The sequence below is a fragment of the Gracilinanus agilis genome, chromosome 3 (assembly GCF_016433145.1).
Source record: "Gracilinanus agilis isolate LMUSP501 chromosome 3, AgileGrace, whole genome shotgun sequence".
Taxonomy (NCBI): domain Eukaryota; kingdom Metazoa; phylum Chordata; class Mammalia; order Didelphimorphia; family Didelphidae; genus Gracilinanus; species Gracilinanus agilis.
Window position 1 is genome coordinate 456,526,232 of NC_058132.1, and position 24,458 is coordinate 456,550,689.

The 24,458-nt window shown below is 35.8% G+C and overlaps 1 protein-coding gene across 7 annotated transcripts in view; it reads left to right on the forward strand.

Moving 5' to 3' along the window:
• The window catches only part of ASB11 (ankyrin repeat and SOCS box containing 11), a 67,927-nt gene extending 46,533 nt beyond the window's left edge, over window positions 1-21,394 (forward strand). For 3 of the 7 annotated variants that reach the window (XM_044670359.1, XM_044670362.1, XM_044670363.1), the window contains 2 exons: window positions 763-954; window positions 21,198-21,394. In XM_044670359.1, coding sequence (XP_044526294.1) covers window positions 763-954; window positions 21,198-21,325 — 320 coding nt within the window. In that variant the 3' untranslated portion in view covers window positions 21,326-21,394. Of the gene's footprint in view, window positions 1-762; window positions 955-5,502; window positions 5,624-7,864; window positions 8,265-21,197 lie in introns of those variants that run through there. The other 4 variants (XM_044670361.1, XM_044670360.1, XR_006505824.1 and 1 more) reach the window with 3 other exon arrangements.
• The last annotated feature ends 3,064 nt before the right edge of the window (window positions 21,395-24,458 follow it).

The following is a 24,458-nucleotide window of genomic DNA, read 5'->3' on the forward strand; positions in this document are numbered from 1 at the left end:
ATATACAGTAGGCAAGCCAGCCTGGGTTAAAGCAGCAAGGTACCATAAAGGAGAATAAGAGAGAGCATGTGACAAGCAAGTCATGCCACAGCCATCAATCACTCTGACCACCATCTCACTTCAGACCCTTATGAGGGCAGCCAGAGTCCTGATCCCAAGAGTCTTGGGATTAACACTGCTTCCAGCTGAGTGTCCTCACTCATCATCCTGGTAAGAACCCCTGTGTAAATAGAGGTAGGTGGAGCCTGACAACTGCTCCTATAGGTGCTATAGAATCAGCTACCCAAGACTCAGAAAGTAGGGTTCTTGCCAACAAAGTCCTTTGCACAACAAATAGCTCAACACTAGAAATTCCTATTATTTGAAAAGAGTGGAAATGATATTAAAGAAGAAGCATTAGCATATGTTTAACTACTGCACCCTAAGGAATAAAGTACCTTTCTATCTGTTTTTGCAGAGAAAACCTTCCATATGTTTTGTCTTCTCCATTGTAATGTCAGCCCCTATAGGACAGGTACTCTTTTCTATTTGTTTTGCCTGATGCTTTGCACATGGTAAGCATTTTAATTTTTTTTTATTATTTATTCATTCATTCATCCTACTAGGAAGGGTTGACATTTTTCTAAGAAATATACCCAATACTTAGTGACAATTAGAGTGTCCTCAAATGCAACCTCTGTCTTCTCTATCACATACTTAAAATTATTTTCTATCTTTAGTTAAGTACTCAATAATATCTTGTGATACTTTTGTTCTTTTAAGGAGCCAGTGTTGACCAAGGCAAATGGTTGGATACCCCACTGCATGCAGCAGCCAGGCAATCCAATGCAGAAGTCATTGATCTATTAGCAGACTATGGTGCTAGTCTGAGACGCTTAAACCATCAAGGCAAGTGTGCTCTTGATCTGGCAGCTCCCCAGAGCAGTGTGGAACAGGCACTCTTACTTCGAGAAGGTAATACTAGTTTAATGCTCCTCCTTCTGATTTTATCCCTTATCTTTTCTCCAAGTTGCTAGTGCCTTCCCCTCTGAGATTACCTTCTTGTACTACCTTGCATGTTGTCTCCATCTTTAGAATGTATGCTCCTTGAAGTCAGGAACTTATTTATTTTGGCTTTTCTCTATACAGTGCTTAGCATTAGTAAGCACTTAATAAATACTTTTCCACTGATCAATGGACAAATAATTTCATTCATTCATCAAGCATTTGTTAAATGATTACCATGTGGCTGGCATTGTGGTAGATGCTAGGAGTAAATAGGACTGGGGGCAAGGAGTATTGGTGATGGAAAAAAAAACACAAAAATTCTATCACTACTGAGCTTTCTTAAATGCTTAATTTATTTTTTTCATGTCATCTGATAGCTCTAATTTATAACATTATAACCAAGTATGGTCCTGAGATACTATTTGCTATTTTTCTTTAGAAGGGAAAAAAGAATATAGGAAAAAAGTAGTCTCACTGTAAGTGTAGAAATGATCCACCTTGACCAAGATATGTCTACTTTTAACTAAATCTGATTATTTTATATTTAGAGGAAACCCAGAGGCAAATTAGAAATAACTAATCTAGTATTGATGTGAATAGAAATGATTTACTCTGAAAATCTTGACTGAATGACCAATTAATCAATCAACAAGCAATTTGTTTGATAAGTATAGTGTGCCAGTCACTGTGCTGGCCAGTTACCTTTTATCCAATTCAGAAAGAATTACTTTATTTTAATTACTTTATTTTATTCCCAATTGGTCCACCCCACATTTTCATTATTTGATTGAAGAGGCAAATGTAATTTCCTATACACAAAAAGGAAAAATTTTTAAATACACTAATTAATTCTAAAAATATTTCAAACTCTTTCTTATTATTGAATGTTCATCTTTTTAAATGTATGGCTAAGTTCAAATTTGCAGGGTAGGTCTTGGGGAGCTTCCTGGTTCCTTGGAATACATTATTCCATTCACTCCTACATTTTCTAGTGGGTGCAGAATAGTCTTGCATTATTCAAATGTCCTTCCTTTGCATTTGAAGGTCTTCCTCTGGATCCCTTAAAGAATTTGTTTCTGATTTGAATTGTTAAATTTAATTACTTTGTATCTGTTATCTTGAGTTGTTTCTATTTTTGTTTTTCTGAAGGAGATCTGTCTGTTGTCCATTGAAATTTAATGTTCTATATCCTGAAGTTCTGGACAGTCTTCTTCTGTTATTTCCTTTATTATAGTGTTAAGTTTTTTTTTTTTTGTCCTGTCATGTTCTTGTGGAAAACCTTAGGTTCTCTGAGCAACCTGTCTTTAAGATCAGTATGTTTTACTTGCATAGTGAGCATATTTTCTTTGCATGGTTTTTTCCCTTACATTCTTATAGATTGTCTTGCAGTTCTGTGTATTTTCATTCCCATCTATTATTTTTCTCTTTTGTTTCTTTGGTAAGACTTGACATTGCAGATTCCAGCATTTCTATTCTGCCATGTTTGCTAGATGGGCATAAATTCTGCTCTGTTACTTCTCATTTCTCTTTTGAACACCTCATGAACATTGTGTTCAATAGTCTCCTCAAATATCTCAGGGTCCTCTGTCTTATCAAGAGTTAAATCATTTTCCTTTGTTTTGTAGTATTTATTCATAGATGATCGAACTCTTTTACCACATCTGGAGGGCATATTTCTTTCTGTTGTTACTGTTTTTCCTGTAGATTTATTGGTTTATGTTCAAGATCGAGTTTTCCTCTTCCTGAAATCCTTCTCCTCTTCCCTCTCCTCTAATTTTTGTTTCCTTTGGGGGTAGATCTCGAAGTACCTCAGCCCAGGTCTCTATCCCAACTTACTTTTGGGTGGTCAGTATTGGTCCCAGACAAATGCTGTATTCTTTCCCTCTCCCTCAGGCATGATGGAATGCTACATAACCCTCAAAAGTATGCATTGTCCTGTCCGGATGTCCTGTCCCAGTCCCGTTATTCCTTAGTTCTTTTCCCTGGACTTGGCAGTCCAGAATTTTTTTAGTACTTAATGCTACAGTGCTGTATTCTTGAGGTGAGCTTTTTATTCCTAACAGGCTGTGGTGACCTAGCTGTCTATAACAGGACAGATTTCCACAGCTTGGAGCTGTAGTCTTGAAGGCACTGGAAAGAGGGAGAGAGGACCAGGGGCCAAGGGTGAGTTTTGTTGTAAGCTTGACATGGGCATTGTACAGAGATAGCATGGACACTATACCTCTAACCCAGGCAAACTGTATACAGGGAAATTCTCTTGCTCCTTCCTGTCCTTGTGACTCCTAACCTAAGAACATCTGATAGATCCTGTAAGGCCCTGAGATTAGTATCACCTTTGAATTGTCTTTTAGTTTGAAATGGTTATGGAGATGCATCTCCAGGCTATACCTGGATATCATCAAGTTGTATCTCAGACATCTATCTGTCCTCTGAACTATGAGGGCCACCCCCTATGGTCCGGGTCAGGCAAACCTGGTCAGATGACCAAACACCCCACCAAATGCCTGAGTGTTTACCACACTAGAGTCATGTCTCCATTGTAGTAAAGAATATAAAAATTCCTGAACTGAAGCATTCTGGGAGCAACCCCTAGGGTTGTTCCACTCACATAGTAAGTGGGGAAGACAGTTTTTCCATCCATGCTGTTCCCCTCCATGTCCAAGGAACAACTTCTCATCTTGCTATTGCACCTTGCTTGCTATCTCACCTTGATATTTCACCTTCATATCCTCCTAGCCATTCTCAACATTACTTTCCAAATTAATAAATTTCTCTTTTAACTTTTAAGCTAAATTTCAGAGTCTTGCATTCTTGCAAAAGGTATCCTTCCCAAACCTAGGGGTTCACCATTGTACTCTACAACATCTGATAGCAACCTCATTACACACTCACCATTATTTTCCCCATTACTCACTTTCTGACTCCTTCCTCTCTAACTATGGTTTCTTTGGGGGCTGAATCTCAAAATATCCCAGTCTTCCCACAATGAGCAAATAATGTTTCATGACCTTCCTTACTTCCTTCTTTTACAAACTTTTACCTGCTGCCTAAGAATTGATAGTAAGTATTGGCTCCAATGCAGAAGATCAATAAGGGCTAGACTGTGGGGGTTAAGTGACTTGCCCAGGGTCACACAGCCAGTAAGTGTCTGAGGTCATATTTGAATCCAGATTTCTCATCTCTAGGCTTGGCTCTGGATCTATTGAGCCACCTTGCTGCCCCTATTATTTTCCCCCCAAAAATAGACAGATGTTTTCTTAAATAATACAAAGTTCTATAGCATGCTCTTGAAATTCTAGTTTAGTAACCTTGTCAAAAAAGGGAATAAATTTAATCAGCTATGACCTATCCTTGCTGAAGCTATGTTGACCTTGGTGATGCCACTTCCTTTTTTTAGATATATAATATCCATTCTTTAATGTTGCCAGGAAACGAAGTCATGCCATTCACCTACAGATTATAGATTTACTTCATTTGCTTTTTTTGAAAACTGGGAAAATACTTTAGCTTCTCTAGTAATTGTGTCTCAGTTCTTTCAGTATCTGAGAATATTTACTTGGACTGTGATTTAAATTCATCCAAGACTCAGAAGTGATCTTTTACTATCTCTTTGAGTACCATCTCCTATAAGTAATTTTCATTTTATTTATTGTACTTCTAATATAATTTTTCTTGGCACAAGAGATGCAAATAAAAATTAAACAGTTCTTTGAGCATTCGTTATTGTCCCATCTGACCCAGTCAGGAGTTCTGAACTTTCTTTGAATCTCCTCCTTACCCCAATACAGCATTAACGATGTTGCTGGCTTTCCTCACTATCTTCAACTTATTCTAAGCTTATATACTCCTGACATTATTGTGAAAGAATTGTGACAGTTTTGTGTATTCATCCCCTGTCACCTACCCTTTATTCCATCTTCCATACATATTTTTCAAAAATCCAAGTTAGTTTGTTAATTATCCTTGTATCTATAGCACATCTTTTTCCTCCACTTTAGAATTATTTCACATATATTTTTTTTTCACTTTAAAGCCCCTTTGGTTTTTCAGACATCAGACCAATATATTCTTAAGAGCTTTTATTAAGTATATGCCATCTCTGGCCAGGAATCTGTCATTCTTGTAATTTAAACAAGTACTAAACTAGTTACTATCCAATGACATAAGCCTAGAAAATTGATTGTGGTCTAACCCAAAGCCATCCTCCCTAACCCCAGGACTCCTGGAATTCTGATGCTAAATCCAACATATTTTTCTTACGGTACCAGGTTGACTATGAATATTACTCAAGAACTGACAAATTTCTTACTTAATTCTTTACAAACTACTTCAGAACCAGAATTTTCATCCTAGGATTATAATATCTCAGAGTCAGACGAGGCCATCTAGTGCTCAAATAGAAATCTCTTATAAACACATTTCTCTTTTCTCTATCTCCTCTTTAAATGTCAGTTTACTGTAGAAGAAAGACTACTAGGTCTATCAGAGTTCATTCTAGTGTCTGAAATTTTCTAGGCAACCTGGAATGTCTATCTGTATTACCATCCTCCAGAGAAGTCTAAATTTGGCAACTGTTCAAGAAGCTTCCCCTGTTTTGAGTCCCAAGATTTAAATAATTCATTGATCAGTTTTCAAGGTAAGTTTCCAATCATGTGGAATTCTTGTTGGTCCCACAGCACCCTAAAACTTACATGCCTATTTTAATCATTCCTATGACTCTGAGATTTCTAAAGGGATGATGACTTATACAATAGGCTTCTTTTCTAAGAGACATTTCTCATAGAAGATGAATAAGCAGGTCAAACACAAATTAGGAAGGGAAAGAGTATAAAAACAGCCCTTCTCTACTTCTGATATTCCATTACAGCTCATAATCTCTTGACTCATCTGTATTTCTGAGTCCTCCTAGCTTATTATCCTGGGAGACTTCCATGCAGAAGCAGCATCCTAGTACAAAAGAGCCTTTTTTTTAAAAAGAACAACTCAGTATCATAATAACCTTTTCTGTTTCCAGTGTTCACATATTTCTTCCTTAGTTCCATCAAAAAAGCTTCCAAGTTCAAGCTTCCTCTACAAAGCATCCTGGCTATAGCACACACTAGATGGGCTCTTTGTTGGGAGATTCAGAGACTCTCTGGTTTATTGCTTGAGATCCAGCCAGTACCACCTAATGGGAATCTAAAAATACAATCCCCAGAGGTCTCTCCATCAAACTCAAGTTCCTAGAGACACAGGACTATAGATAGCTGCCTCCATCTCTCAATGCTCTGTATACAGCTGGGTAGTGTTTCTGGCTGAACTTCTATCCCTAGCTGTTTTCTAGCTGCACCGCTGTCCTCAGACCTCCACAGACAGGCCAAATAATTCCATAGACCAGTGATGGACAAACTTTTTTTTAAATTTAAAAAATTTTTATTTTGAATATTTTCCCATAGTTACATGTTTCATGTTCTTTCCCTCTCCCCCAAACCCCCCTAAACTTGCTTAGCTGATGCACAATTCCACTGGGTTTTACATATATCATTGATCAAGACTTAATTCCATATTATTGATAGTTGGACTAGAGTTATCGTTTAGTGTCTACATCCCCAATAATATCCCCATTAGCCCATGTGTTCAAGCAGTTGTTTTTCTTCTGTGTTTTTCCTCTCACAGTTTTTCCTCTGAATGTGGCTAGTTTTCTTTCTCATAAGTCCCTTAGCCTTGCTCTGGATTCTTGCATTGCTGCTAGTACAGAAGTCCATTACATTCGATTTTACCACAGTGTATCAGTCTCTGTGTTCTTCTGGATCTGTTCCTTTCACTCTGCATCAATTCCTGGAGGTCATTCCAGTTCACATGGAATTCCTCCAGTTCTTTATTCCTTTGAGCACAGTAGTATTCCATCACCAACAGATACCACAATTTGTTCAGCCATTTCCCAATCGAAGAACATTCTCTCTTTTTCCAATTTTTTGCCACCACAAAGAGAGGCTATAAATATTTTTGTACAAGTCTTTTTCCTTATTATATGGGCAGACTTTTTAAAGAGGGGGCCAAAGGAAAGGAAATGCTCATCTGTCAGTCTGTTTCTAAGGCTTCATTATATTGTATCCTACTCATTGTATTTGTCAGATTTGGAATAATGTCACTGCTGATAGAACATTTCAGGGGGCCACATCTGGCCCGTGGGCTGTAGTTTGCCCATCACTGCCATAGACACTTTCCTTCTCACACAGTTTTACTCCTAGGATAGACTTTGTTCTTCATATGTGATACAAGAATGTCCTATGAGAATCACTTCAATTATAAAGAATAAGACATCTCAAGCTTCTTCTACATTAAGGTGTTTTACCTACATTAGGTTAATAGTATATATTTCCATTCCTAACTTGCCTCTGGTAAACCTCATCCCTCATTACTGGTAATGCTCTGGTCACTTAAAAATCCATTAAAACAAATACTTCCTTTCCAAAAGAATAAGCATGTGCTATCCTTCCAATTTATGTTTGTTGTTCCTGTGCCACTCTACAATTCCTATTCTGAACATAACTTTTTTTCTTTTTAAAACATTTAATTGATGCCTTTTATTTTAACATTGTAGTCATTTCAACCCTTCCCTGCACCAGACCAAATCCTTCTCATGACAAAGAAGTACAATTAAGCAAAAGCATTCAATGCATCAACTACATCTGGTGGTGTTTACAATATTCTGGCCTAATAGTTCCCTGCCTCTCTGCTCTGAGAAGGGAGAAATGTTTCATTTTCTGTTCTCCCACACAAAAGACCCTTTTTAAAAAAGAGTAACTGAATATTGTAGTAACTTTTCCTTTTGTTAATACTCTCTAACTTATGCCTTATATGTATTTCTATCCTCATTTCCCCCCTCCTCCTTTAGGTCCTTCTTCACTTGCCCAGCTCTGCCGTCTTTGTATTCGAAAGTGTTTGGGTCGATCATGTCATTATGCTATCTATCAACTGTGTCTTCCAGAGCCACTTGAAAAATTTCTCTTATATCAATAGATAAAAATCTTTAAACCAGAAAGCTACCTGAAAAGAAATATGATTAGATGAAAAGCTTTCTAAAACATTGTTTCTGTCCTCATTTCATAGAGTTTAAAGAGTATAATAGAAGATTTATTTGATGATTAAAGTTCTTGCAGTAAATTGGGGTCATTATTGGCAACATTTGTGATAATTATATTAACTGTAGGTAGAAGAGATTAGGATGAATGAATGTTGTCTTTAGTAAATACTTTGGAAGTTTCTTTTTTTTTAAAATAAATCTCTGATTATCATTTGTTTTGGGATCATTTTTTCTTTTTTCAGTATTATTAAAAAAAACAAAAACAAAAAATACATTCCAGTTAATTTAATATTGTCACAGAATCTCAAAGTTGGAAGGAACCTCAGATCTGGGTCATGTAAGTTTAACCTTTATCTGAGCAGGAATTTCCAGGTCCTAAAGAATAAATATATACATTAAGGAAGTGACTTATTTAGAACTTGTTTTCTATTGCTTATAGCAGGATAAGATAAATTCCTTTTGATTTTGATTGTTTTTATTTAAAATAATAAAAAAACTGTTAGAAACTTTCTAAGGTTACCTTCCATTTACACTATATATCTAATTTTACTGTAATGATTGAAATTCTTAAGAGGCAGTATTTCCTAATTTTAAAATAACTCATTAATTGACTGATCAAAGCATCCGAATTTGATTAATTAATTCTCTCAAAAATAAAAAATCCCAACTCTCCTGGCCCAGGGTCTCATATAAACTTATTGGGAGGTCATTATTCAGCTTCTCTCTTGAACATCCCAAGACATCTCTAAATGGAAAGCAGCTAATTAGAAGGTGGTCCATCAAACTCTCAACCCATCTCCAAACCATAAGAGATGAAGATCACATAGGCAGAAAGAAGAGTCTTTGTCTATTAATCAAAATTTTTTAAATGGAAGACATTCCTTGGGATTCCTAAGGACAAAGGAAATGTAAAAAGCAGTCTTTGACCAGAATGCAGGAATACAGAGAAATTCTCCTTAATCTATGGCCCTCGTAAGGAAATAATAAATTAAGTATTTAAAAAATAAATTTCCACAATATGTTGTTCTTTCCACCACCATTCCCACCCAGCCTCCTGCCCCCATACTTTTTTTATGCTACTAGAATGTAAGTTCCTTGAAGGTAGGAACTGGTTTTGCTTTTTCTCCTTTTTTTTTTAATAGTGTCAGGCACATAGTAAGCTCTTAACATATACGTATTGATTAATTGATTGATTGATGAAGCATCTAGGAGGAGCTTCTTACCAGAACAGACAGGCACTACAGTAGAGTAGTTAACTAATCAGTTTGGCAGCCAGGGCAAGTACTGTGCACTAAAAGTCTGAAACTAATTATGTGAAAATAAAGCAAATATTAAGTTAAATTCAGTCGAGTAAGAGAGGGAAATCATTAATATTGCATAGGAGTTAATATTTTTTGTTTGTGTTATGAGACTCTTTGGAAGTTTGATGAAGCCTATGGACCTTTACCCTGAATAATATTTTTAAAAAAACCTTACTTTCTGTGTTAGAAATTAATACTCTGTATTGATTCCAAGGCAGAAGAGCAATAAGGGCTAGACAGTGGAGGTCAAGTGACTTGCCCAGGGTCACACAGCTAGGAAGTGTCTGAGACCAAATTTGAACCCAGGACCTTCCAACTCTAGGCCTTGTTCTCAATCTACTGAACCACTTAGCTGCTAATATTTTTAAATACATAAAATAAAATACATAAAATTGCAAAGAAAATAAATTACATTGAAATATAGGTGTAATTTTTTTTTCCCATCCAGACTCACAAATCTCTTAAAGTCCATCCATAGACTCTTTCATGGTCCATAGACTCTTACTCACTAACTTGAAAAACCCTTCCTAGAGTGGCTTGCAGATGGGTATTATTAATAATATTTAAGATATGGCAGCTTCCTTCTTTAACTCATTATTCTTTGTGATGAGGTACTGAGCTCAGTTGTTTTTGCTCTGCTGAAGGAATGCAAATACTAACTATCTATGCTTCTTTTAAAAGCCATATTGGGAAAAGGTGGAAGTCTGAAGAAAGGATAAGATAGCTGCTTAAGCTAGATGGGATAACAGTAAGAGATGACAGTGAGAAGTTACAAACGTTCAACTCTTATTTAGCTTTTGTCTGCCAAGGAGAATGAGAACTGAATGTGAAAGGTGAGAACAAGAATGTCCAATAGAGAAAGTTAGAACCCAAGAGAAACAGGGAGACAATTAGAAAGTACTTTCCTGCAGGTCAACATCCAGTAAGTCTAGCTGACTACTTCCCAGGGTCCTGAAAGAAAGGAGAAGAATGAATGAATGCGGGGTCTCTGCTAGGGAGACCATGGTCGGTATCACTGGCCTGAAGAAGGGCAAATGTTGGCCTAGTTTTCATAAGAAAAGAAGGAAGGAAGGGTGGGATGGAGGAAGAAAGGAAGAGAAGAAGGAAGGAAGAGGCTGGAATCCAAAAACTATGAGATAATAAGATTTTGCTTTCAATTCCTGGCAAAATTCCATAGTGTATTAAGAAATATAAGTTATTAAATGCATTTGTAAAGGGGGAGGGAATTGGGCCTTCTAAATTTTGGTACTTTGAGTCAAAGCTTTGGTTGTTCTATCTTAGTTATAGTTCTGACCAAAAAGAAACCTATTAAAGATCAGAGGAACTTTTTGAGTGTCCTTATTCCTGGTATCTACACCCTGACGATTTGTAGAAATAATTGCATAGGGGGCAGCTAGGTAACTCAGTGGATTGAGAGCCAGGTCTAGAGATGAGAGGTCCTGAGTTTAAATGTGGCCTCAGATATTTCCTAACTTTGTGACCCTGGGCAAGTCACTTAACCATCATTGCTTAGCTGTTGCCACTCTTCCCCTATGACAACTATGTGTATCTGGCATGCGGCCTGGAAGCAAGGACCGTGTGAGGGAAATCATTAGATAGATTGGGTCATGAGGATAGAATGGCAGCCAGAAAATGCAGCAATGGAGTCAAAAGTCACAAGACATGAGGCAGGGTGATTTCCCCTGGCACTGCCCCCCTGAGTGGCATAGGCAAATTAGAAAGCTTAGTTGGCTCTGGAGGTGTTACCTGTCAGAGTAAGTAGGTGGAGAAAAGATTTGATAAACTGAGGCAAGAGCAGATTTTTGGCCTCTTCGCTTCTGTGTTCTGGTGCTGACTGGACTGCTTTGTGAATGTGCCTAGGGATTCGGCCAGTCTCTTAATTTTAATGCTTACACTGCCTTGCAACCAATACACAGAATTGTATGGAAATAAAAAAAAAGATGGAAAATAAGAGTTTAAGAAAGAAAGAAAGGAAGAAAGAATTACATTGTGAAACCAGGTATGCCTACTGCCAAGGATAATATTTCCTCTGTTGGGAGAGACCCAAAATATTAAAGAGGTAACACCAAAAGGAATAGCCTTGTTTATTCTCATTATAGATATAAATTTAGAAAATAATAATTTAACAGATGTTTTAACTTGTTAGAGGTCTCTAGGGATATTGTCATTTCTAACTCCTTAGTACAGAGATGGGCAAACTTTTTAAAGAGGGGGCCAAAGGAAAGAAAATGCTCATCTGTCAGTCTCTTTCTAAGGCAACTCTTTCAAAGTCTCATTGCATTGTATCCTCATTGTATTTGTCAGATGAGGAATAATGTTGCGTGGCCAGATAGAACATTTCAGGGGGCCATATCTGGCCTGCAGGGCCGTAGTTTGCCCATCACTGCCTTAGTACCTACATTAATATTTGCTTTCAAAATAAATAAAAACTAAAGTCTTACATATATAATGAAGTTAAACTTTTCCTCATTCAATCCTAAACCTCTTGCAATCAACTAGAGACCCTTTTCTATGCCACCTCACTTGTGAGTACTGTAAGAGTTAAATTAATGTTGTATTCAAGTATTTTTTTTTATTTTTAAAAGTTTATTATCTGACAAAATAGAACCACATGACTTAAGTTTTCTACCTGTCAAAAATCCCACTCCACCAAAGCCACCTAAAGGAAGGAAAAGAGAGCTAGACATGGAACTCCACCCAATTTATATCCTGTCTATGTCTACGATAGGAAGTGAGTGGGGTTCTGGGAATCGTAGTTTTTGCTGGGGATTGCAGTTTCTAGGGTAACAGTATTCAACGAGTAAATCTTGGAGAGAAGATTTTGCCTTCTAAATTTTGGTGCCCTGGTCCAAAGCTTTGATTGTCTTATCTTAGTTAAGGCCTGACTAAAAAAATACCTATTAAAGCTCAGGAAGACTTTTTGAGTATCCTTTTTCTTAATATCTACAACCTGTAAATTTTAATTTCTCCTGCCCAGAAGCATTTAATCAATAACTTTTTACTTATTATGTATAGTTACATTTTTTGAGATAGCTATCATTTGACACAGTGCCTTGTTGATAGCATTCATATTACAAAGAAATTTATATTTTAAACCGATATTGTTTTTTTTCCCTACATGTAACTTCTCTTGGCAATGAGATAAAGTGCTAAGATGGTTTCTAGTCTCTCCTGGCCTCATTGTAGTGATTAATTTATGTTAAATTTTTTTTAAAGAAATCATGATAGTTTGAGTTGATGCATGTTCTTTTATCTCTTACCCATTTTGAAATAGGTCAGGCTGAAGATGACATCAGCTGAATGACAAAACTACCTAGTCTTATTTAGTCTTTTAACTTATTATTGCTTTTGATTCTCTACTCTAAAATTTTTGATGGTATACAGTGAGCCTATTAAAAATGAATTGCCATATCAGTAACTAGTCATTTCCCATTCGTAATTCAATTTAAATTTTTGGTGAATTTCTGGTGCCAAGATGGCAGAGTAAGGAGAGAACTTACCTGATCTCTCTACCCGTTTCCCCTCTAAACAAAGCCTTTTATAGAATATTGGAGTAGTGAAGTGTTTTTCTACCCAGAAGAACTTGGGGAATCAGCAGGATCAGGTTTGTCTCTCTGGGGTGGGGTGTGGGGAGCTTAGTGTTGAGCAGGCAGCCTGAGCCAGGGCAGGAAGCACCCCAGTGGGAAAGGGACCCCATCCCCACAGCAGAGAAGCCTCAACCCAAAGCAAGCCAGCAGCAGGTGGGGTATAGTGGAGGTTAGCAGGGAGGTCTCAATTGGATACTGGCTTACATCAACCCCCAGTGCAGCTCACCAGCAAGGCCCTTCACTGTGTAGGCCAGCACTGAGGTCCCACTCGCAGGGAAAGCCAACAGTAAGGCTTCACTTCCAGGATAGACCAGCAAGGAGGTTCCATCCTCATAGCAGTAGGACCTCAATCTTTCACAAGCTAACCAGTGAGGCCTAAGCCCCAGGACAAGTCAGCAGTGAAGTCCTCTACTGTGTAAACCAGAAACTGAGGCCCCCCACTATATAAGCCCTATCACTAATTCAAGCCAGCAGCTCCTCAGGTTCCTATAAGCTAGAAGCAAAGCCTCAAGCCCCACAAGAAGCTTGGCACAATTGACTTCTCCAACATAGGAGTCCAACTTTATTATACAGTCAAAAGTTATATAATAAACTGTAAAAATGAGCAAAAAACACCAAAAAATGCCTAATGATATAGTTACTATGACAGGGAGGATTCATGGCACAAACCTAGAAGAGAATAAAAAAACAGCTATAAATGAAACATCAAAGGAAAATGTGAGTTGAAGTAAAATACAAAAAGAACTTCTAGAAGAGTTTTTAAAAGGGACTTTAAAAATCAAATAAGAGTTAAAAGAAAAATTGGGAAAAGAATTGAGAGTACCATAAGAAAATCATCAAGTCATCAGCTTGGTAAAGAAAGCACAATAACTGGGAAAAATATTTGTATTTATTGAAGAAAACAACTTAAAAGGTAGAACTGGTCAAATGGAAAAGTACAGAAGCTTTTTGAAGAAAAAGTACAGAAGCTCATTGAAAAAAATAATTCTTTAAAAATTAGAATTGGGCAAATGGAGGCTGATGATTCCATGAGACATCAAGAAACAATAAATAAAATCAAAAGAAAGAAAAAATAGAAGAAAATGTGAAATTTCTAATTGGAAAAAGAGCCAACATGGAAAACAGACAGAGAGATAACTTAAGAATTATTGGACTACATGAAAGCCATGATCAAAAAAAGAATCTGGACATTTTGTTTTAAGAAATTTTCAAAGAAAGTTGCCCTGATATCCTAGAATCAGAGGGTAAAATAGAAATTGAAAGAAGCCACCAGTCACCTTCGTAAAAATCCCAGAAATATTAAAGCCAAACTCCAGACCTCCCTGGTTAAGGAGAAAATATTATAATAGCCAGAAAGAAATGATTCAGATATCATGGAGTCATCATCAGGATAACACAAGATTTATCACTTCTACCAAAAGGCCTGGAATATGATATTCCAGAGGGTAAAAGAAATGGGATTACAACCAAGAGTTATCTATACAGCAAAAATGAGTATAATTCCTCTGGGGGGAAAATTAATATTTAATGAAATTGAGAATGTTCAAACATTCCTAATAAAGGGACCATATTGTATAGAAAATTTAACATTTAAACAGAATACTCAAGAGAAGTGTAAGAAGATAAACAGGAAAGAGAAATTGTAAGAGATTAAGGTCGAACATGGGAAGATAATACTTGTAACTCTTAAGAAAATTGTGAATATTAGGGCAATTAGAAGGAATATACGTAGAGAGAGAGGATGCGGGTTTGAGTTAACTACAATGGGATATTATCCAGAAAGCAAAATTAAGAGGTGAGAAAGAGGATTGCCCTGGGAGGAGAGGGAAGGGAGACAATGAAGTGAATTATGTCAAATAAAAGATCTATTACAATGGAGGGGAAGATGGACACATGACAAGTAGTGCTTGAACCTTACTCTCATCAGATTTGGATCAAAAAGAAAATATCTAACTTCTCATATAAGGAAGTAAAAAAGAAAGGGGATAAGAGAAGGAAGGGGATGGAGAGAAAGGAAAATGGGGTTGGGGAGACAGGGCTCAAAAGTAAACCACTTAGAGTGAAAAGAGAGAAAAAGAGAAGGATAAACCATATAAAAAAGTAAGATGGAGGAAAATACACAATTATGATAACTGAACATGTGAATGGGATGAACTCCTCCATAAGATGAAAGCAGATAGCAGAATGGATCAAAAACCAGAACCCTACAATATACTAACTATAGGAAACATATTTGAAGCAGAGAGGCACACACAGAGTAAAAAGCTGGAGCAAAATCTATTAAAGTTAAAAAAACAAAACAGGAGTAGCAAACATGATTTCAGACAAAACTAAAGCAAAAATAGATCTAATTAAAAATGATAAGGAAGGACATTATATCTAGCTAAAGGGTACCATAGACAATGAAGTAATATCAATACTAAACATATATGCACCAAATAAGATAGCATCCAAAAAAAAAATTTTTTTTTTAACACAAGGATGTTTACCCAAATAAAGCAAAGATATTTAGCAAGGATACAATTTTTCTTGGTTTGGTGCCATTAAGTCTAGCCTTTTAGAAACAAAGACTAGACTCTGGCCCAAACTGTCTGTTATTCCTTACCTCCCATTCCCACTCCTTGGTTTTGGAGAAGGAACACTATATTCAATTTCCATCATCATAAGACCCTGGAAATGTAGAGGCCCTGGCCAGTTTGTACTTATGAGTTCCTATCTCCTGAGGCAAATCTCCCTTCTCCTTCTACCTCTTCCTATATTCTCATTCCCATATAGCTCAGTCTTTTTACTTCCTTTAAGAGGTAGAGGTGGCCATTCTCCTTGCCAAGGCCCTTTACTTGTCCTCTCAATTCTATTCCCTCCCATCTACTTGAGGAGCTTGCCCTTCTATCATATACTCTTTCATTTTCAGTCTTCCTATTTACTTGCTCCAGAATACCCTATATCTATCTATCTATATCTATATACATAGATATAGATATAAAACAAAGAAACAATCTTCATTTGATCCTTTTATCACTTCAATCTATTGTTGTTTTTTCCCTTTTCACTATCAGACTTCTAGAGGAATTTTCTGTATCCACTTTTGCCATTTTTTCACTCCTCACTCCTCTCTGGCTCCTTATACCACCACTACTGGAATGACGCTTTCCTAGGTTAGCACCCAAATTTTAATAGGAGAAGTTAAATGACTTAGAGAAGGAAATAGTAAAACTATACTAGTGAGAGACCTCAACATTCCTTCTCAGAATTGGATAAATCTAACCAAAAAATAAAAGTTAAAGAGGTGAATAGAATTTTAGACAAATTAGCTGACAGACCTCTAGAGAAAACTGAATGGGAATAGAAAAGAACATACTTTTTTTCTTGTAGTATATGGCACCTTCACAAAAATTGGTCTTATATTAGGGCATATAAATGCAGAAAATCAAAAGTATTAAGTACATATTTTCTAGATCGTAATGTAATGAAAATACATTCATTAAAGAGTGGAGAGACAGATTAAAAATTAATTGGAAACTAAATAGTCTAATTTTAAAGAATAAGAGTGATAAAGAACAAATCATAGAAACAATCAGTAATTTCATTGAAGAGAATGACAACAATGAGATAATATATCAATTTTATGGGATATAGTCAAAGCAGGGCAAAAATTTATATCTCTAAACACTTACATCAATAATTTAGGGAAATAATAGGTCAATGAATTGAGCATGCAACTAAAAAAGTTAGAAAAAGAACAAACTAAAAATGCAGATTTAAACACCAAATTGGAAGTCTTGAAAGACAAAGATGAGATCTATACAATTGAAAGTAAGAAAACCATTGAACTAATAAATAAAACAAAAAACTGGTTTTATGAGAAAAAATAAAAGGATAAGCTATTGGTTAATTTAAAACAGGAAGGAAGAAAATCAAATTACCAACATCAGATGCAAAAAGGGTAAATTCACCACCAATGAAGAAATCATTAAAAGTTGTTTTACCTAATTATATGACAATAAAGTTGATAATCTAAGTGAAATGGATAAATATTTACAAAATATAAATTGATCAGATTAACAGAAGGCAAAATAGAATACTTAAGTGATCCCATCTTAGAAAAAAGAAATTGAGCAAGCCATCAATGAACTTGCCAAGGAAAAATACCCAAGGCCAGAAGGATTCACAAAGTGAATTCTGCCAAACATTTGAAAACAACCCCAATGCTGTAAAACTATTTGGAAAAATAGGAAAAGAAAGATTCCACCAAATTCCTTTTATGACACAAATACAGTGCTGATATAATTTTTCAATAAAAAAATATTAGCAAGGGGATTATAGCAGTATACAAAAATCATTCACTATGACTAGGTGGGTTTTATAGCATGAATGCTGGGTTGGGCTCAATATTGAGGAAACTGACAGTATAATTCACCATACAAATAGCAAAACCAACAGAAATCATATGATTTATCTCAATAGATACAGAAAAAGCTTTGAACAAAATGTAAAACCTATTTGTATTAGAAACTCTAGAAAGCAAAGGAATAAATGGAGTTTTCCTTAAAATAAGTATCTTTCAAGTCATCAGCAAGCATTATCTGTAGTGGGGACAAGCTAGAAGCCTTCACAGTAAGATCAGGGGTAAAACAAGAATGACTATTATTACTGCTATAATTCAATATTATACTAGAAATGCTAGCTATAGCAATAAAATAAGAAAAAGAAATTGAAGGAATTAGAACAATGAAGAAATAAAATTATCACTCTTTACAGATGATATGACGGTATACTAAGAGAATCCTAGAGAATCAACTGAAAAATTAGTTGAAATAATAACTTTAGCAAAATTACAGGATATAAAACCCACATAAGTCAGCAGTATTTCTATACAGTACCATCAAGTCCAGCAGCAAGGGATGGAAAAAGAAATTCCATATAAGTTAATGGTTGAAGACAAACTTAGACACTACATGAATTCAAATACAGAACATTTTTCATGCAAATAAAGTCATTTAAACAATGGAAAAATATTTATTGTTCATAAGTAGGCCAAGTAAATATAATAAAAATCACAATTTTACCTAAACTAATCTATTTATGCAGTGTCATCAATCAAACTGCCCCAAAATTATTTTTAAAGAGCTAGAAAAAAGTTGAAATTCATCTGGAAGTACAAAGGTTAAGAATATCAAGGGAATCAATAAAAAAATGTGAAGGAAGATGACCTGGGAGTACCAGATCTCAAAGTGTATTACAAAACAATAATCATCAAAACAATCTTGTACAGGCTACGAAGTAAGAGTGGGAAATCAATGGAATAGATTACATACACAAAACCTTGTAATAAATTACCAAAGTAATTTTATATTTGATAAATTAAAATACTTAAGCTTTTGGGACAAAAACTCACTATTTGACAAAAACTGTGAAAATTGAAATGGATTGGCAGAGGACTGGGAATAAACCAAAATCTCATATCATATATCAAAATAAGGTCAACATGGCCATGTGTTCTAAACAAACAAAAAGGGTGACACCATAAGCATATTAGGGGGGTATGAAATAGTTTACCTGTCAGATCTGTGAATAAGGGCAGAATTTAAGAACAAGAGGCAGAGCATTATAAGATGTAAAATGGATAATTTTGCTTCTATTAAATTAAAAATGTTTTTTATATTGGAAAATGAGAAGATGACCTTCAATTGGGGAATGGCTGAACAAATTGTGGTATCTGTTGGTGATGGAATACTATTGTGCTAAAAGAAATAATGAACTGGAGGAATCCCATGTGAACTGGAATGACCTCCAGGAATTGATGCCGAGTGAAAGGAGCAGAACCAGGAGAACCTTATACACAGAGATGGATATACTGTGGCACAGTCAAATGTAATGGACTTCTCTACTAGCAGCAATGCAATAATCCACAACAATTCTGATGGACCTATGAGAACTGTGGGAGCAGAAATACAGAAGAAAAACAACTGCTTGATCATATGGGTTGATGGGGATACGATTGGGGACATAGACTCTAAATGATCTAAATAGTTCAAATATTAATAATATGGAAATAGGTCTTGATCAATGACACATGTAAAACCCATTGGAACTGCTTATTGGCTGGAGGAGGGGAGAGAAAGAACATGAATCATGAAACCATGGAAAAATATTCTAAATCAAGTAAATAAAAATTTTCAAATAAAAATGTTTTTATAAATAAAACCAATTCAATCAAGATTAAAAGGAAATCAGAAAGCTGGTAAAATTTTTTGTAGCAGGTATCTCTGATAAAGATCTCATTTCTCAAAAATAAAGAGAACTAAATCAAATTTACAAAAATATGAGTCATTCTCAAATTGATAAATGATTAAAGAATAAGAACAGAAGTTTTCAGATGAAGAAATAAAAGCTATCCATAGCCATGTGAGAAAATGCTTTAAATTACTTTTGATTAGAGAAATGCAAATTAAATTACTTTTGATTAGAGAAATGTAAACTAAAATTAAAAAAAGCACCTCACACCTATCAGATCAACCAATATGATAGAAAACGAAAATGATAAATGGTGGAGGGATGTGGGAAAATTGGGACACATACACTGTTGTTGAGTTGTGATCAGGTCCAACTGTTCTGGAGAGCAAGTAGAAACGACTCTAAAACTGTGCATACCCTTTGATCCAGCAACACCATTACTAGGTCTGTATCCCAAAAAAATCAATAAAGGGGAAAAGGATATTTACAACTCTTTTTGTGGTTGCAAAGAGTTGGAAATTGAGGAATTGCCCGTCAATTGGGGAATGGCTGAACAAGTTGTGCTATGTGATTGTAATGGAATATTATTGTGGTATAAGAAATGACAGGCAGGATGATTTTGGAAAAATATGGAAAGACATGAACTGATGCAAAGTGAAATGAGCAGATCCAGAAAAGCATTGTACACAGTGACAGCAATATTTCTTGATGAACAAACTGTGAATGACTTAGTTATTCTCCGCAATGCATTGATCCCATACAATCCCAGAGACTTATGAGGAAAAATACCATCTGCCCTCTGAGAAGGAATTGATGGAATCTGAATGCAGACTGAAACATAATATATTTCATTTTCCTTATTTTTGAGATCTTTTTCACAAAATGAGTATTATGGGAAAACGTTTTACATGATTCCACATGTAAAATCTTGAACTGATTGCTTACTGTCTTAGGGAGGGAGGAAGTATAGGAGAGAGTGAGGAATGGAGGGTGGGAAGGAAGGAGAGAATTTGAAATTTAAAATATTTTTTTAAATGAATGCTTAAAGCTATCTTTACATGTAATTGGGAGAAATAAAATATTTTAAAAAATTAAAATTTTTAAAAGATTAAAAAAAGAGGTGGAAAAATCCAATTTTTTAATAATATAATTTGGTGCTTGCCATCCTAATTAGTGCCTTCTAACTCTCTACCAATACAAAAAGTAATTCTTCCTCAATTTAGATGGTTACCTGGGGGCACTGAAAGGTTGAGTAATTTATTCGCCTAGTCACATAAAAAATATGTATCTATCTGCCAAAAATGAGATTTGGCCCCAGGTCATACTGACTTCAAGGTTACCTTTATGTTAACTCAGTCATGTGTTCTTTTTAGATTTGATTAATATACACATCATATATGGGTATGAGGTTTTTCTATAGCCTTTGATCTCTTTTATTTCTTACTCTCTAATGAAGTTTTCTAATATCTTTTTCATAATTTTTGCTCTCTATGCCCACTCCTGCACTGATTTTACTTATCGAAATACATGATGAAAAGTCTTTGAATAAGGGTATTTTATATTTACTTACTTGCCTACCTGTTAATTTTTTTCTTTGTGTTCCCATTGACATATATGTTTATATCTAGTATATGTATATTATATGTAGTAGGTATTTAACAGATGTTAATTGAGATCTGCATAAAGCTCTATTTCTCTGCCACAGATACCTATCTATAGACCACTGCCATTAACATTCTGCTAAGCATTTTACAATTATTATCTCTCTGGGAGGCAGGTGGTAGTATCCCCATTTTATAGTTCACAACATTGAGGCAAACAGAGGTTAAATGACTTTCCTAGGATTATGTAGCTAATAAGTGTCTGAAACCAAATTCAACAATAATATTAATAATTGATAGCATTTATGTAATGCTTCCTATGTACCAGGCACTATGTTAAGTAATTTGTGATTATTATCTTATTTGTTCCTCACAAACAACCTTGAGAGGGAGATACAAATATTGTCCTTATATTTTACAGATGGAGAAACTGAGGCAAGCAGAGATAAAATGTCTTATTCAAGAAAGTGTCTGACTTCAGATTTGAATTCAGGTCCTCCTAACTTCAGTCCTGGCACTCTTCTGTTTATGATGTGCACATCCTTATGACCGTCTCATGAAATAATGTTTCTTATTGCATTTGGGTGAAAAATAAAATCAACTTTGCCAATCACTGAATTTTTCTCTTCACAGGGAACCTGCTTAGCATCCTTCAATTTCTCTCCAACTTCCTTTTGTCTCTTGGTTACATTTACAGCTATAATGTTGAAATCACTGTGATTCAGTTTCTCTAATCAACATTCCATCTTTAAAATGTTAAAATCTATAAACCACATCAAAATCATATAGGGCCACTCCCCTTTCCTACCAGTCTGCCATGGTCATTGCTTAAGCTGAAGGGGCTAACCACAATAGAAATCCATGCCATATTTTGGTTCATTTTCTGGGTTGCCATGGTCAAAGAATCACCAAGTGACCCAATTAGGAGCCTTCCCACCATAGTGGGGCTGATCCTTGGATAACAGACCTAGTCTATTGCTGAGACTAGACTCAAAGCCTTTTTCAATGACGTAGAACCTGGCAGAGGTTGTGCTACCCTGGCATAGCCTTCAAGAGCCCAAAGTCAAGATAAGTCATGGAATAAAGTGCCCAAGAAGTAACAAGGGGAGATAAAGAGCATGAATTATTCAAAACTGAATAATTCTTGTATGCATTCCTTATATGTGTCTGACTCCCTGGGCTACCCATGAAGTTCAGGTCTATTAGCTATAATTCCAAGAGACTCATCACGGTCTGGATCCTTCCTGGTGCCCAAAGATATGTGAAGAATTGGCTACATATGCTATCCTCTGGTTGAGAGCTCAAATCACTCTTTGGCCTTGGGTTAGCACACTGAAAAGTTACATCCTAATTGGGGTGCCCTCCAGTACAAATCTGATCTGATAACTGCTTTAAAATGGGGAGGGATCTTCTAGAGGGTAGATTGGAGAAAATGAGTAAGTGAAAGAATTCTGAGGTGCCTTCCAATTCTAAAAAGCAAAAGTTGGCCAATGAGGGCCAGGCTGCCAATCTAGATACGGGTTTCTTATTTAACACAACAAATTTATAGCTACAAGAGTCCTTAGAGATCAATTAGTTGAACGCCCTCACTTTATAGATGAGGAAACTGAGGCTCAAGGAGATAAAGTATTGTTGAAGAGGCAGGACTCCAGCAGAGAACCTCCAGTTTAAGATTCAGTATTCTTCCCACCACCACACACTGCCTCTCACACCCCTGGTTGACTTAGTTAAGGTAATAATTACGTCCCTAAACTGTCATATAGGAATAAAATGTCTGTAAATGAAATATTTTGAATCAATCAGAAATCAATCAGAAAACATTTATTAAGCCCTTCGCTGTGCCAGGCACTGTGCTAAATGCTGGGGACACAAAGACAAAAAAGAAATATCTTTACCCTGAAAGAGCTTAGTGGAGGAAATTACACATACAAATGTGTAGTTGTGTGAAAATGTGACTCAAATAAGAAAATCCATGTAAAGTGCTTGGTAAACCTTAAGGCATTATGTAAATACTATTAAATACTATTATTATTGTTATTTTATACACATAGTGAAAAGGAATACCAGGTATTTTGGGAAGGGAATATCCTAGTAGGTATATCAGGAAAAGCTTTATAGAGAAGGTGATACTTGAGTTCAATTCAATCAACTTGATCAATATTTCAATAATAAAATGAAACACTTACTTTGTGCTAGGTATTGTGCTAATGTGCTAGGAATAAAAGGAGAGGGAAAAGATAGTCCCTGCCCTCAAGGAGTTTTTAATCTAAAGGGGTAGGGGAAGTAAACCTGGGATTTGAAGAGATGACTGTGAAGAGGAAGTACATTCCAGGCACAAGGGACAAATGTGTGGAGGTGGACAAATAGACCCTTATGGCAAATAGACCATTGTATGGGGCAGAATAATAAAGACGTTAGAACAGCAGGAAATGGCCAGGTTGTTAAGAGCTTTAAAGACTAAACAGAGTAGTTTATATTTGATGTTTATTTATTTTTAGTGTAGTGTGGGGAAAAAACCACTTTGTTACTTGTGTTGAGAGTGAATTGGAGTGGGGAGAGACAAGAGGTAAAGAGATTTAAAAAACAGAAAAAAATTATAATCTTGCTGCAGAAAGTATAATTTTCTTTTTTTTTTTTTAAAATCCTTACCTTCGATCTTGGAGTCAATACTGTGTATTGGCTCCAAGGCAGAAGAGTGGTAAGGGTAGGCAGTGGAGGTCAAGTGACTTGCCCAGGGTCACACAGCTGGGAAGTATCTGAGGTCAAATTTGAACCTAGGACCTCCCATCTCTAGGCCTGGCTCTCAATCCACTAAGCTACCCAGCTGCCCCATAATTTCCTTTTGAAAATTATATTGGTACTTTGAACGGTATGGAAACATAAACTTTATTCAAAAATATTTTAATAGACCCACCCAAGAACTTAAAATTATTTTCAAAGTAATTGTGGCCAATATTAAATAATTAAGTCCCAAATTAAATAATTGTTAGATTAATAATATTAAATTCAGAATATGCTAAGAATCAAAGCAAAGAATTCCTACCAAAAATTCCTTTTTTTTATTTAGCATATTTTTTCCATGGTCACATGATTCATGATCCCCTACACCCTTTCTTCCCCCCTTCCCAAAGCCCACAAGCAGTTCCATCGAGTTATACATGTGTCATTGTTCAAAACTTATTTCTGTGTTATTCATATCTGCAGTAGAGCGATCCCGAAAGGAATACTTTCAAGAAAATCTGGCCACATCATGTATTTAGTTCAGTTTCTGGGTATATGTGTGTGTTTATGTGTATGTCTTGTTTTGGTGCACTTGTTTGATTATTGCAGTAGTTCAGGAGAGAAGGAATAAGGTCCTGAACTAGGATGGTGTCTATGGAAGTAGAGAGGGAGAGAGGCAGGAAATATTGTGGAGACAGAGTGAAAAACAGAAAGAAAAACAAAACTTGCCATCTGATTGGATCTATGGGGAGAGTGAGCATGAGAAGTTAAGGATAATACCGAGGGAGAAAGCTGGAAGAATGGTGGTACCCTTGATAGGAAGTTTAGAAGGTAAATTTGATGGAAAAGATGATGAGTTCTGTTTTGTATTTGTTGAGTTTGAGATGCCTACAGAACATACAGATGGAATTGAGCAATGGCAGCTGGTGATTCAGAACTAGAACTCGGGAAAGAGACTAGA